The sequence below is a fragment of the Pipistrellus kuhlii genome, unplaced genomic scaffold (genome assembly GCF_014108245.1).
Source record: "Pipistrellus kuhlii isolate mPipKuh1 unplaced genomic scaffold, mPipKuh1.p scaffold_m20_p_8, whole genome shotgun sequence".
Lineage (NCBI taxonomy): Eukaryota > Metazoa > Chordata > Mammalia > Chiroptera > Vespertilionidae > Pipistrellus > Pipistrellus kuhlii.
The window spans coordinates 12,003,746-12,019,433 of NW_023425584.1; the positions used below are offsets into that span (position 1 = coordinate 12,003,746).

At 46.6% G+C, this 15,688-nt stretch overlaps 1 protein-coding gene across 1 annotated transcript in view; it reads right to left on the reverse strand.

Moving 5' to 3' along the window:
• Positions 1-1,414: 1,414 nt before the first annotated feature.
• The window catches only part of ADRA1B (adrenoceptor alpha 1B), a 46,383-nt gene continuing 32,109 nt past the window's right edge, over positions 1,415-15,688 (reverse strand). Inside the window, exon 2 of the mRNA XM_036424074.2 lies at positions 1,415-2,589. Coding sequence (XP_036279967.1) covers positions 1,985-2,589 — 605 coding nt within the window. The 3' untranslated portion in view covers positions 1,415-1,984. The remainder of the gene's footprint in view (positions 2,590-15,688) is intronic.

Sequence of the window (15,688 nt, forward strand, 5' to 3'; positions counted from 1 at the left end):
TTTGCGCCGCTAACAAAGTATTTTCAGAGAACTACCCAAGCTTCTTCCTCCTTGGGAATTGGATTCAGGCTCCTCTTTCTCTACAGGAGCAAGAAGAGACCTGCTTCCCATTAGATGAAGCACTCAACTCCAAGATGGCAACACACGGGACTGTAAAAGGTACTGGGTCCAGTTTAGTGTGATGGGGTCACGTTATTCATCTCAGTCTCCCCCTCTGCAAAAACGAGGGCTTGGCCTACATATTTCTGAAAATCCACTTTGGCTTAAGTAACTGGGCTGTCAGATTTAGCTAATCAGATCTTAAACAGGGCGAGTCACCTGAAATCACATGAAAATGTTGTAGATTTTTTTGTATGTGCATTTTTCTGTATCTACAGTATTCATCAGAGTCTAAAAGCAGACTGCAATACAGAACCTCTAGTTTCCCAGGACTTTTTTCTTTTCTTCTTTTTCCTTTCTTTCTTTCTTTCTTTTCTTTCTTTCTTTTTTCTTTTGGCAGAACTGCTGGAAAACCTTTTTTGGGGAAGGGGGTGCTCAAGTAGTAAGAATGATGTGAGAAAACTATTTGCGTAAAGGAAACAAGGGCGACATATAAAGGTAAGCAGAGCTAAAAAAAACGGGGGAATGGATATTCCTCTCATGCTTTTTTTTTTTTTTTTTTTTTTTAATTGCAGGTAGGAAAAATGCTCCCTATCCTTTATTCTTCTAGCAAACTGGAGGCTTTTAGACTAGTAAAGATGCTGGAATCAATTCCATCATTACACAGGTGGAAACCGAGACCTAGAGCAGGGATGTGACTCTGGAGGTCATACAGGAATAGGACTAATGCCAGAACCGAGGCTACCTTCTCTGTGTGACTTTCCTCAGTGCTTCTTTCCCAGCAGCCGCCAGGTAGAAGAGCTCAGGAGGGACTTTGTGCCCAGGTGTGTGGCTTGGCCACATGGATCCATAATTACCCAGAAAACTCTGCAGTCTGGATTTTTTCAGAGTCTGTGGGCACAGGCAGACAATGGAGTGTTTGGCCTAGGGCTGCCGGGAGGAGGTTAAGGAAACCAGCCCATTTCTCTGCCAGGGTTCCATCCCTCCCAGGTGCCAGACCCACCTAGGGTCCTGCCCAGGCCTGGGGTCCTAGCGGTCAGGGCCAGGCCAGACATTGCCAGCAGGAGGAGTTAGACATTGCTGAGCCAAAAGCAGACAGGCAGGATTTATGGGACAAGTCCCAGGGGTCACTTGCAGCCACTGGGTCAGATCTGTTTAGCTCTAGTGGGTGGGGGTAGGGCAGTAATGGCAAAGGCAGAAGTGGATTCCAGGGGCCCCCACCACTATTCCCCACAGCATGGCCCGAGGGGCTGGGTCACACCAGCCCCTGCCTGCCACCCCCTCCCCCCACCTCATCACACATTACTCACAGCCGCACAGGAGAAATGATCTTTAATGTCCGACTTTGTTTCCAACTCCGCCAAAGTGCCAAAGTGCCAGCGTTCAGTGTAGTTCGAAGAGGGGCTTGAGAGGTACGAAGTCACGAGACGAACAAGGCTCCCGCTGCCTCCTGGGCGCGCACTCGCTCTGCCCCCCACCCCACCCCACACACACATGCACACCACACGTACACACACGCACGGACACACACACACACACACACACGCACGTGTACCCACAGTTAAATACATGTACAGAGGGCCTCATTTATATATATATATATACACAGAGAGAGAGAGAGAGAGAGAGAGAGAGAGAGAGAGAGAGAGAGAGAGAGAGAGGCGTAACCCCGGTCGGCGTCGGGTCCCCAGGCTCTCGGCATGCGCGGCCCAGCTCTGCGCCGTACCTGGCACCCATGCCCCTGCCAGAAAAGCAGCTGCCCCTCTCCCAACCCCCCTCCCCCCGTTTCCCCCTCCCCGGGGCCCGGCTCCCCCAGGCGCCGGCGATGCCCTCCCTCCGCCCCTTCCCCCGCCAGGATTCCCTTCCCCGGGACAGGGAGCCAGCCCTACGACGGCGCGGGCGCCAGGGGCATGTTGGTTTTGAAGCCGGGCTGCCCGTTGGCCACGTCGGCCTCGGGCTCGCAGCCGCCGCTGCTGGCGTCCCCCTCGGTCCCGGGGCTCTCGGGCTCGGCCAGGAGCTGGAAGGTGAAGAGCGAGCCCGAGTCGCGGCGGCCGCGGGGGCCCGGGGGCTCGGGCAGGCCCAGCAGCGCGCCGGGCGCCTTCCACCCGGGGTAGGCGCCCAGCTCCAGGGCCGGCGGCGCCCCGCGGCCCAGGCAGCCGGGGCTGGGCGAGGCGGAGGGCAGGGTCCGCTGGCTGCCGCTCAGGCAGCTGCCGCCGTCGTCCAGCGAGTCCTTGCGCGACTGCGAGCGCTCCAGCGAGCCGGCCCGCGCCCACGGCCGGTAGGTGTAGGCGCAGCGGCCCAGGCGGCGGCGGCGGCGGCGGCGGCGGCGGCGGGCGCGGCACTGGCAGCCCAGGATGCGCAGGAAGGCGCGCTTGAACTCCTTGCTGGAGCACGGGTAGATGATGGGGTTGAGGCAGCTGTTGAAGTAGCCCAGCCAGAACACCACCTTGAACACGGTGTCGGGGGGCTTCAGGGTGGAGAACAGGGAGCCTGCAGGGGAAGGGGTGGGGGGCACAGGCAGAGAGACAGACAGCGGTTTGTGAGTAGTCACACCCTCCACGGGCGCCACCTGGGCATCCTTCCCCTCCTTCTCCCCCTCTCCCCACCTCAGGATCCTCCCTCCATCCGGAATGCTAGCCTTTCCGTCTCAAAAGGAATGAATGCTCCATTCACCTTTAGGGCCAATATCGACCCCCCCCCCCCTCTTCGCCCATGAAAGCTTTCCTCCTCTAGCTCAGCAGCACCTAAGCTCCTAATAGCTCTAGATTTCCTGGGGCAACGCTCACCAGTTTCTGCTAAAATGCTATTAGCCACCCGCAATTGCACGCTTCTTTTGGGTCAGAGGCACTCTGCTGGGCCTTTCACTTGTATTGTTTTATCCATCACAGAACACCATGAAGTAGATGCTCATTTATTTCCATGGCAAATATGAGATACATTACAGACCTTCCCGTGAAAGGTAAAACATTAAAAGCAAAATATGACAATGAAAAGGAAGATCTTGTTGACCTGGGGATGAAGGAAAATGACCCAAAAAGGTAAACTGCAAAAAAAGGGTGGGAGAACGTATTTACAATGTCTAATAAGACAGGTAAAGGGTTGATATTTACAAGAAAAGGACGAAACGGCATTCCCAGTAGAAACATGGACAAAGAAAATGACCAGGAAATGTACAAAATAGGAAACCTGAGGGTTAATGAGCACATGACAAAGAAGCTCAAAGTATTAGGTAGTCCAATAGATTAAAATGAAAACCATAAAGAAATATAATTTATATCTGTTAGGCTGGCAAAAACTAGGACGATGGGCAGCACCAAGCGTAGGTGGGCTGTAGGGACATGGGGAGCCTTCTGCGTGGCCGGTGCGGGCAGAGACTGTGAAGCCTGGAGAAGACTCTAGCACCACGTGATCCAATTAAGTCTACACACACCTCCTAACCCAGCAGCTCTGCTCTAGGGCCTAGATCTCAAAAGAGTCTTTACATACGTCCATAAGGGACATGTATGAATGTGCTCAGGGCAGTGCTGTTGTGGTGATAGGGAGTTGGAGAAAACCTGGGTCCCTCACAAGGAATTATGGGACGGCAGAGTGGGGTAGATGCACAGCATGGAGACTGTGTGGCACGTAGAGGCCCCGGTTGACAAGTCCATATCACAATATGGGAAGGTCTTACATACATTGTTCTTTGTGAAAAAAGAAAAGAAAAAAGTAGGAGACAATGAGATTTATAACAATACTACTAAGTAACATGTCAAACAACCACACACATTTTGCAAAATTACTTTCAAATTAAAAAACCCCCCACACATATTAAACACAAAATGAATGATCAAAGGTGGAGGCAGAGGGAAATGGGAATGAGGAATGGGAATGAAATAAGAATGATGCTAACCCAGACCTGTGATGATGAGATGGTATGAACCACTCCAGTGAAGGAGGCTGATAATGGGGGAGGCTATACACATGTGGCTGCAGGGAATATATGCGAAGTCTCTGTACCTTCTTGACAATTTGGGTGTGAACCTGAAATTGCTCCTAAAAATAAAGCCTATAAAGAGAACCTCACTTACTTAAACTAAAAAAGCAACACATGCTGAATTTTAAAAGATTACACATTGCACAAAAACACTTTAGAATATAGAGTTCAAATAGAGGGGACCAGAGTTACCAGTAATAGTTTTGTTTTTATCCTCTTAGGATATTTTTTAAAGTGGAGTCATACACATACTTTTCCCAAAATTGCTTTCTTTGCTTAGAATACATATAAGACACTCTCCCAAGTCAGGACATAATGGTGCTGCACCACTCCCACCCTCTCCTTCCTGTGAATTACAGCCTACTGTCTGGATACACAGTAGTTTACCCCTTTCCAAATGATAGCCAAATAGGTGATTTCCAATTTTCAGCTGTTACAAACTGCAGTCAGGAAAAGCCTCTTGCATTTTGATTTCTGCACGTTTTAGTGTTTCTGTAGAATTAATTCCTATCCTAGTAATCACGAGGCCAGTTCCACACTCAAGCAAAAGCACTGACAGCCAGCAGACTGCCTTCTGAACTGGTGGGTGGCAGCGGTTGGCTCTCGCATCGGCTGTGTGTGAGTACCAGGGGCCTGCCACCTCTGCATTAACACAACCAAATGATGATTATTTCTGTAAATCACTGTGGTGGAAACCTGCTTCCAGGAAGCCTGTGCGTGAGACCTCTGTGTGGGGACTCGATGTATCATTTGGGTAAGCTGCTTTCCCTTTCCAGGCCTCAGGGTCCCTCCTTTGGGTGAGCCGTTTGATCTAGGTCCTCTCTGGCCTTAGAGTCAGTCTGTGAGGTCTGAGATGGAAGCCCTGTCCACCCCTGCAGGGGTGAGTCAGTTTCTCTGGACTCACCACACAGGGGCAGTGTAGGGCAGGGACTGGGCCAGCTGGTGCCTGGGATTCCTTGCATATTTCCGCCCCTTTCCTCCTCCCTCTCCCCCTAGCAGCATCGTAGTTACTGGGAATAGGGGCCCTGTTTGCCACACTGGCCACCCTGGTGGGAGCCAAAAAGCCTAGTTAATTGAGGAAGGTGCTGAGCCTCTTTGGCGTGAAAGAGGATGGGTGGCAAGGATCTTTTCTGCTGGGCATCCAAACAGACCTTAGGGGAGTAAATAGCAACAGGAACTGAAGGTTCCTGGAAGCCTGCTCTCTGCTGGAAGTCAGCGCTCTGCTGGCTCTGTGACAGGGCCACAAACTCACTGTGCGTGTCCCTGAGCCTGGCTCCACTTCTCTCGCTTATGACATGGTCCAGGCTCCCTGCCCTGTGACTTAGAATCCTGGCTTGCCAGGGCTGGGTAACCTTCCTTCACAGAAGCTCTGTGAGGATAGGTGACTTGCTCAAGGGCAGTCAGCTGGGAAATGGCAGAATGACCATCAAATCTATTTAAGTTGTTCAGTTGGTTCCACAAACGCTTATTGGAGCATTGGGGTTAGTGGCTAAGGATCTGTTTAAAGGCCACAGGTAGGCAGATCTGGCTCCCAGTTGCGTGGCTTTGGAGAAGCTACATGACCTGGTGTGGCTGTTGCCTGGAAAATAGGGAGGGCGACAGTTCTGTGCATGGATGAGATGAGCTTATTGGGCTTGGTCAGTGCCAGGCATGTTGAGAGCACTCCTGTGCAGCTATTCTGACTGCTTCCAACACAACTACTATTACCACTGCCATCCCTGCCAGTATTACTGCTACAAAGATGAGGAAGGAGGCCAAGAGGTTGAGATCTGTGCTGACCACATATTGGGACTCTTACTTCACTGCTCTTTATTTAAGAACATATTTTTATTGATTTCAGAGAGGAAGTGAGAGGGAGAGACATAAACACCGATGAGAAAGAATCTTGGGTCAGCTGTTTCCTGCATAGAGCCCGCAACCCGGACAGGTGCCCTGACCAAAAATGGAACTGTGATCTCCTGGTTCATAAGTCAACATTAAACCACTGACCCACACCAGCCACACACGCTCTTTTCAATATAGGCCCATAGATGGGTCCCACCCAGGTGGGTTTTTAAAAAAAAAATATATATTTTATTGATTTTTTTCAGAGAGGAAGGGCGAGAGATAGAGAGCTAGAAACGTTGATGAGAGAGAAACATCGACCAGCTGCCTCCTGCACACCCCCTACCTTGGGATGTGCCCGCAACCAACGTACATGCCCCTGACCGGAATCGAACTTGGGACCTTTCAGTCCGCAGACCGACGCTCTACCACTGAGCCAAACCGGTTCGGCAACTCAGGTGGTTCTTGAACCAGCTGGAATTGTATGTGACTTTCACCTATTTTTCTTGGGGGAGAATCCACAGCTGTCACCATGGGCTTGAAGGAGTCAGCAACCCTAGAATGGTTAGACCTCACTCGTCTATGGTTTCCAAGCATCAGTTACTGCCCTTGGACCACCTGTTTTTACTGCCTTTCTTTAAGTCAGGTTACTTAAAAAAAAATTAATCCTCACCCAAGGGTATTTTTCCCATTGATTTTTAGAGAGAATGGAAGGGAGAGAGAGAGGGAGCAGGACAGAGAAATATCTATCTATCTATCTATCTATCTTTCTATCTATCTGGAGGGTAAGAGAGAAGGAGAGTAAGACACACACACACACACACACACACACATTGGTTGCTCTCGCATATGCCCAAATTGGGGCCAGGGATTGAACCCGCAACGCTTCAATTTGCGAGCTGACACTCTAACCACTGAGCATACTGGCCAAGGCCGAGTTAGCTCACTTTTGATATCTAAATTTTAAAAATACTTAAGGAAGCTTTTATCACTATTTAAAAACCTGTACCGTTTGTTATAAATAGAATGTCGTGGTAGAGACAGTGGTGGGTCCAAGGTCTGCTCTTTTTCAAAAAGGGAGATTAGCTAGGGTTGGAGGGTGTTGAAGACTTGCTGCCCTAAATTGAGGGAATTCCTCTTTGAGGAGCCTGAATGGTTGAAAGAGAAGTGAACTTGGAATACCGTCCTCACTGACACATAGTAGGGGCTAAATAAGCAATTGCTCAATGACTGACTGACTGAGTGTATAATTCACAGACTCTTGTGCCAAATCTAGCTGTCATTTCAAGTTATTCTGCACACCACTCAACTCTGTACTGAACCTGAGGAGCAGTGTAGGCCCAGTCCTGGGAAACCACTAGCCGGAGGCAGCCATGGCTCCATTTTGATGCCTCCTGTAGCTTCTTACTGAGGCTTTAAAAGCAGATCAAATGAGGCAACACTTCTGAAAGGGCTTGGAGGGATTGCAAGCTGGACACCTGAATGGGATGAGGAGGAGGAGTTTGAGGGGGATGGATAAAGCCGAAAGCAGATGGTGTACTTGGGCCTTCCCTGCTTTAAGGCGATTTAGAGGGATTTTGAAGTTCAAGGATCAAAAGCTAAGGCTGAGCAGGATTGGCACAGGGAGAAGCATTTCTCAGCTGGACGTGGTCCCAGCAAGTCATCCTTAAGGTGCCATTCATCAAATCTGAACAGGGAACACAAGGTCTCTGTGAACCTCCTCTCTTCAAAACCATGGGGCATGTTTGTAGAATAGTAGATACCATTTAACAAGCTCACTCTGTGCCAGCCACTGGGCTAAATGCTTAATAACCATCATTTTCCAGTTATTCCTTCAACAGTCACTGTTCCAAAGGCAGCCAGGCAAGACAGTGCCTTGCTCTAGGGGGCGCCATTCTACACTGTATTCTCCATACTATAGTAGGCTGTCCATCCTGCATGTGTCCGCTGGAGGCCATCACTGGTGTGTGTGTGTGTGTGTGTGTGTGTGTGTGTGTGTGTGTGTGAGAGATGTGGGGAGGAGAATGGAAGGTAACCTTCTCGAGGTCCCGGAGCTAGTTAGTAGGTAATTGAGTTAAAATTTGTTAGCATGGGCAGCCTCTCAATCACTATTAATACAGCTCATGGGAAAGTACAATTTGTATGCTGACATGTATAAAGGCTGGAAGTACATACATGGAAGGAAACCAACAATTTTATCCTTGGGTGCTGAAATTACGGGGTAATTTCCCTTCTGTTGTGGTTTTCAGTCTTTTTCTAAATGTTCTCCATAAACATGAATTACTTTTTTAATTGGTAAAAATCCAATGAATATTATTTAAAGAAACAGTCCTGGCCAGTGTGGCTCAATTGATTGGGCATCATCCACGCATCGAAAGGTTGCTGATTTGATTCCTGATCAGGGCACATGACTTGGTTGTGGGCTGAGTCCCCAATAGGGGGGATATCCAGAAGGCAGCTGATGGATGTTTCTCTTTCTTTCCCTCTCCATTTCTCTCTCTCTCTCAAATTAATAGCAATATTAAAAAAACAACACCCAAAACAAAAGATACTTAAAAAAAAAAAGATACCATGTTTATTGGGGTCCTTGTCATGCATTAGCCAACTTTATGTTCTATTTCATGTAATTCCCATAACAGCAAAGTGGATTATCCCTACTGCAAAGAAGGAAGATGAAACAGAGGCCCAGGTGGAGGGCCACACTGCCCAAGGTTCTGTGCAGGTAAGAGAGGGTTTAAAATGAGATCTTTCGTTGTTAAACTCAGCAGCCTCCTCTGTTAGTTGTTACTGTGCTTATGGAGCCTTACTGTGGGGCAGAAAGGGGCCCTTTTAATTCTTTATGTAAACCTACATCCATAGGCCTTTATTAAACACTGGATGCAGGAATGACTGTGGGAGGGCTTAGAGTCTGTAGTGAGGCATGAGGACCTAATGCATCATTTATCTGGTCCACACAGGGTTGGGTGGTTTGTAACATCCCTCTGGACTCTGACATTCTGGGACTTTAGGCTTATAAACTTGACTTGACTTATTTCATAGTCAGCATCAGATAAGCCGATGACTGCAGCGCAGCCAGTGGGTGGTGAAACTGTTTGATCAGCTTGTCAATAGAGTGGAACTCCTTTGCAATGTCTGTCTGTCTGTCTGTCTGTCTGTTTCTCTCTCTCTCTCTCTCTCTCTCTCTCAAAAATACACTATTATTGATTTTTAGAGAGGGAGGGAGGAAGGGAGAGGGATATAGAAACATTGATGTTAAAGAGAAACACTCCTCCCGCCTCCCCCAACAGAGGACCAAACCTGCAACCAGGGCTGTGCCCTGACCAGCAATTGAATCGGTGACTTTTTGTTTTTTTTTAAAATATATATTTTATTGATTTTTTACAGAGAGGAAGGGAGAGAGAAAGAGAGAGCTAGAAACGTCGACCAGTTGCACACCCCCTACCGGGGATGTGCCCGCAACCAAGGTACATGCCCTTGATCAGAATCAAACCCGGGACCCTTCAGTCCGCAGACCGACGCTCTATCACTGAGCCAAACCGGTTTGGGCATGAATCGGTGACTTTTTGGTACAGTGACCATACTCAACCAACTGAGCCACACTGGCCAGGGCCAATGTCTCTCTTCTTAGGGGCACTGGCTATACCTATAGCTAAGCCAAGCCTTCCAGTTTAGCTCAATAAAAACTCAAAAAAAATTAAAAACAGTTGCTGATTCTTTCAGCACCAGCTTTATTAAGGGGTGGGGGGTGGGAGGGAAGGGTGTTCCTTGGATTTGGAAATTCCCTTCAAGGTTTGAATGAGATCATAAAACTATCCACCAGATACAATATTTTTGGGGCCAACAGGCCCAAGTGAAGTTTTAAAGGAAAAGCTGAAAACAGTAAGAATCACCAGAGGCACCATTTCCAGTGAACTAGGAGCCAGTTATGAGGCGCTATGTCTACAACCTTTGCTCACACCATCTCCCAGCAGCCCTGCTTTATCGTGTCTCATTGCACAGACGAGGACATTTAGGTTTAGGAGACAACGCCACATGTCTAGTAAGTGGGAGAGCTAGGACTAAAATCCATCTCTGAAGTCTGCTTCATTGTTTATAAGAAAAAAGAAGCTTCTATTTACTTCCTTAAGCACCAGGTAATTTCTCCCTCAACTGGGAACAATCTCTCTTTTTGCTGAATTGTCACAGCACTTAATCTCCCTCTGCCTTGAATTACAGTTGCTTAGGGCTATGCCTCACGTCCCCTGATTAGACTGTGAACTTCTAGGAAAGAGAATTCATGTCTGATTTGTCTCTCTCTCCCAGAGACTGACATAGGACAGGCACGCAGCCAACCTGTGTTACGTGAATAACAGTGGGGGGAAAAGAACTGAAATATGTTCTCCCCTGGCTACTCAGGGTGAGGTCCCTGAAGAAGCAGCATGGATACCACCTGGGTGTTTATTAAAAATGCTGAATCTCTGTGATCCAGTAACTCAGAATCTGCCTTTTAACAAGATCTCAAAGTGAGAAGCATGGCCTTAGCCATGTTTTCTGGGTGTCTTGGGATTCATGGATGAGCAAAGGCTGGGCTGAGAGCCACCTCACCATGGGACTGACCGACCCCCTTGCCTCCAACACTCCAGTGGCTTCTAGAGTTTATAGGATAAAGTTCAAACTGCCTAGGCTGGAATTTAAGACCTGCTCAACTTGGCTGCAATGGCCCGATTCTTTGCAACATGAGTTCACTTTCTGGCTCCTTTCCCTTTAGTCACGCTGTCCTCTAGTGTGAGAAGCCCTTTCCTTTCCCCTCCTCCTCTCTACCCTTCCCAGCCTGGCCCAAATGCCTCTTCCCATAACCACAGCCCACGATGCACAGCTTCCTCTGAAGCGTGAAAGCAGGAGGAAGGGATGTGCAGGCCTCAAAGACCTGCCAAAGTCCAGATGACCCGCACACCTTACCTCAGCGTTTTTCAACCGCTGTTCTACGGCACACTAGTGTGCCGCGAGATGTTGCCTGGTGTGCCGTAGGTGCAGACAAGACAAGAATTTTATAATTTTTCACTATTTTGTTTACTTAATATTTCATAATAAAGTAATTATAAAATACTTTCTTTGTGTTTATTTGATTCCTATTTAAGAGAATTACTTTATATATAGTCAATATAGGCACAGAGTTAAATTTTTTTAACATTTTCTAATGGTGGTGTGCCTCGTGATTTTTTTCATGAAACAAGTGTGCCTTTGCCCAAAAAAGGTTGAAAAACACTGCCTTACCTAATGTAATGCTCAATTCCCTGTTTACAGATGTGAAAACTGAGTCTCTGAATGTACAGAACTCATCCAAGGACACACAACTATTGAATGGTAGAGCTGGGATTCAAACCCAAATATGCCTGGTCCCAAACTTGGACAGTTTCCACAACAAACAATATGTCTAGAGGCCAAGAATTTTGAATCACTGTACCCCAGTGGTTCCTTTTTTTTTTTTTTAAAGACTTTAAAAAAAATTTTAATGGATTTTTTACAGAGAGGAAGGGAGAGTGATAGAGTTAGAAACATCGATGAGAGAGAAACATTGATCAGTTGCCTCCTGCACACCCCCTACTGGGGATATGCATGCAACTAAGGTACATGCCCTTGACTGGAATCAAACTCAGGACCCTTCAGTCCGCAGGCCGATGCTCTATCCACTGAGCCAAACCAGTCAGGGACCCAGTGGTTCTTTCTTAACAATATTTATTATGCAAATAGTTTAGCATCATATAATTTCAGGGTCTCACAAACCTGCTGAATCCCATTCATGGTACACCCATGAGGTGTACGGTTACCAGATTAAGGGTCTCTTGATGTTCTTGTCACAGATTTCTATCATAACAGCTATTGGACTTACTAAGATTCTATTTCCGTTGTTTACAAGTTCCTTGAGGCTAGGGCTGATCTTACTTGTCTTGGTATGTCCAGCACCTAATGCAGAGCTTGGCTTATAGTGAAGGTCTGAAAAGATTTGTTGAGCACATGATCTCCTTTTCATTTGTTGTGTGCATAGTAGGTGCTGAATAAACAGTTGTGGAGTGACCTCTTGTATTTTCCCCTCCTTTTATTTATTTATTTATTTATTTAAAGTGTGACACAAGCCAATGCCCAGTGTGGCTCCCATCTCCTTCCTGAAAGCTTTCCTGACTGTTCCAGGCCTCTTCTCCTTTATTTCCCATAAAAACAGAGTCTGCAGCAGATGGGTTAACACGAAAGGTTATTGTTAAGGGATATGATGCTTGACTTTTTAGGCAGACAGTGTCCACTCTCCTTAAAGATGGGGTCTGGCTTTGCTAGCATGGCTCAGTGGTTGAGCATTGACCTATGAAGCAGGAGGTCACAGTTCGATTCTTAGTCAGGGCGCATGCCTGGGTTGTGGGCTGGATACCCAGTGTGGGGCATGCAGGAGGCAGTGATCAATGATTCTCTCTCATCATTGATGTTTCTATTTCTCTCTCCATCTCCCTTCCTCTCTGAAATCAATAAAAATATAAATTAAAATTAAAGATGTGATCTGTGTCCTATATTTCTAGCACAGGGAGGGCTGAGCATATGGTCAGTGCAATCAATTGATAGACCTATTCTGTCTTCCAGAAGGGAAGCTACCTCCCGGTCGAGGCCCAGAGGTGAGAGCCAGATGGGGTGGAGTGGTGTCTGTAGCACTTAAGGGTCTACATGATGCCAAATGGAGAGTGTTCCATGCCTTGACCTCACTGAAAATAGCAATTTCCCTGAAGAACACTTTCAGAATTTGAGCATTGGTGGGGCCTCCGTGAAGGAAGCTGTAACACTTCATAAAGGGGCATAAAGAAGATATGCATAAAGGAGAGACTTAGTCTGCTTTAGTACAGGAAGTCTCTACCTAAGATGACTTCAGTTTTTCTCAAACTAATTTGGAAATTGAAGACAACCTCATTAAAATTACAACAGGAGGTTGTTTCTTGGGTGGGTGGAGGGGAACCTAAATGATCCAAAGTTAAGTATATGGAAGAATATGGAATATGAAAGAATAATCATGAAAAAAACCCCAGCAAGGTCAATTAAAATAAATAAGAATAGTGGAGGTGGTATTAAGAAGATGGGTTGGTCCACCCTTACAGATATTAAAACCCATTATAAAATCCAGTAACTAAAAAAATACTAGAGCAGGAAGTGCAAGAAGAGGCAGATAGATCAATGAAATTATACAGTTTGTAAAGACAACCATATATCCATGAGAATTTTATATGCCATTTCAATGTTTGTGGGAAAGAAGAGATTATTCTATCAACACTGTTGGACCAACAGGCTAGCCCAAGCATGTCAAACTCGTGGCCTGTGGGCCGCATGCCTCGTTTATTTGGCCCACATTAGCCTTTGATATGGTCGGGCTAGTCTTTTAGAAAAAATAAAGGTGGAGTTCTACTTTATTTCTTATATCAAAATAAGCCCATATGGACCCAAGGTTTTGAGCATAAAAATTATTAAAATATTAGAAAGTCTGAGTGCATAATTTTATTATTTTGAAATAGGAAAGACCCTTTTAAGTATGACAGAAGCTTAGAGTCTGTAAAGAGAAGTATTGGTGAGTTTGCCTGAACATTTCTGTAAATTGCAAACTTCAAAAGCAAAGCTAAAAGAAGAACTGAGAGAAATATTTGTAATTTAAACAACAGTAAAAGGAATAATATTTCTAATACACAAAGCTCTGTTTCAAATCAAGAAGAAAAACAACTTAATACAAAACAAAGCAAATAATATGGATAAGCAAAGACGTACAATGAACAGCCAATGAATGAATAAAAACACAATAAAATTCTTTCAGAAAATAAATAATGCCAATTAAAAAGTGGCAAACTATTCTAGATCTCTTAGTTTGGGAGATCTTAAAAAAAAAAACACAACTAAAATTGAGAATACCCAGATATTGGAATTAGATGGTAGCATAAAGGTTTATTAACTTATGGGGGGAAATCATAACCAAAGTGAAGTGGGGTGCAGGTAGGGGTGGTCCTACAGTGGCTAGGGCAAGGCCTGTGTGATACCGAGGAATTGAGAAGGAACTGGCCAGGCAGAGCGGGTGCAGGGGCGGGTATTCTAGGCAGAGGATCAGAATGTGCATAGAGCTCTATGTATGAAAGAAGTTCGTGTATTCCTGGGAGTGAGGGAAGTCAAAGTATACAAGAGAGATGGGGAAAACGGCAAAATAAAATGAAATCTAAAAACATTCTATGTGCTGAATTTGGCAAAGGTGTGGGAAAACAGAGTATTATCCATTCTGGGTAGGGGTAGAAAATTGGTTTTATCTAATAAAATGAAAATGTGCACAGCTTTGATCTAAGTACCTTCACACCCAGGAATTTATCCCACAGCAGCACTCTTAAAAGGGAGCAAAGATAAAAACACAAGGAACTGCAGTGAGGTTCCCCCCCGAATGGGAAATCGCCTAAATTCCAACATAGGGGATTGTAAAATAAACCTGCAGCATTCAAATGAAACACCACCATACATCTCTTACAACAGTAAGCTATTCCACATGGATGATGTCCATGACAGAAGTAAAAAAAAAAAAGGAAATTTCAGGAGAGAATGACATATTCCTACCCGAAGCAAATTTCAGTATAATCTGATTTTTGTAAAAAAACATTGTGTGTTAGTATGTTCATAGAAAAAAAAAAATCACCAAACTGTTCATAGTAGTTACCTCTGAGGGATGGCTTCATGATAAGATTTCACACTTTGTATTTGAAATTTTTTTTGCAATGAACAATCATTGATGAGAGAGAGAAAGAGAGAGACAGAGAGAGAGACAGAGAGAGAGCGAGAGAGAGAAGGAGAGAGAGAGAGAGAGAGAGAGAGAGAGAGAGAGAGAGAGAGAGAGAGAGAGCGCGAGCGCACACATAGGAAGAAAAGAACCAGTATAGGCTAGAGGCTAGTAGCTGGTCCATCTTTAGGCCCGATCACCACCCAGGGCCCTCATTTCCTCATGTATGAGACAAAGGGGCATTAGCCACTAGGGCCCCCTCCTTTTCAGACTGTAAGCTTTGTATTCATCCCATTACAGAGGCAGAATGGAAATTAGGGAGAAGATATAAATGCACCTGCAGCCAGAGTGCCTTTGAGCCTAGATCTGGAACAAACATCACACATCACTTGATCTTTCCTTCTGAGGCAGCAGATGAACCCGCGGGCTGGCCGAGAGGCCCAGTGTCTTTGGATGAAAGGCTCCACGAGGGAACCTGGACAATTACTGGCCTTGGCGAATGGGAAGGTATGACGCCTAGGCTGGGCCACTTAGCCGCTTAGGCTCCGCGCAATGCCTTTGATCCCCTCTCTCAGCAGTGGTCCACAGGCTTCCCTGGACTCATCCCTCTGCTCTGTCCTTTGGCGGCTGGTAATCAAAACGGTGCCCTACATCCAAACTGGCTGGCCAGGTTCAGTTTGGCCTGGGACCCCGGACAGCTCTGCGCCTTCTTTTTACTTATCCGGCCTCATCTGGACATACTCCTACCTGAGGGGGCCACACCGGGGGGTCATGCCCTCCTTGACACGCACAGCCCTCAACGTTTCTGGACCACAGTGTGAGAGATGCCAGCCGGCTCTCTGGGGTGTCTTGTCTTCTTACCAGAGCCCTCTCCTGCCTGTCTGAACCCCGAGAGCCAGGCGCGTGGCTGGTGTCTTGAATATCCTTTAATGAAATGATTAGTCTGTTCTGTTGCATACGTGCCGCTCTGCAGGTTTTGCAAAGCGGGACTTCCTCCTGCTTCTCAGCCCTGTCCATGGCATGCCATAAAACCA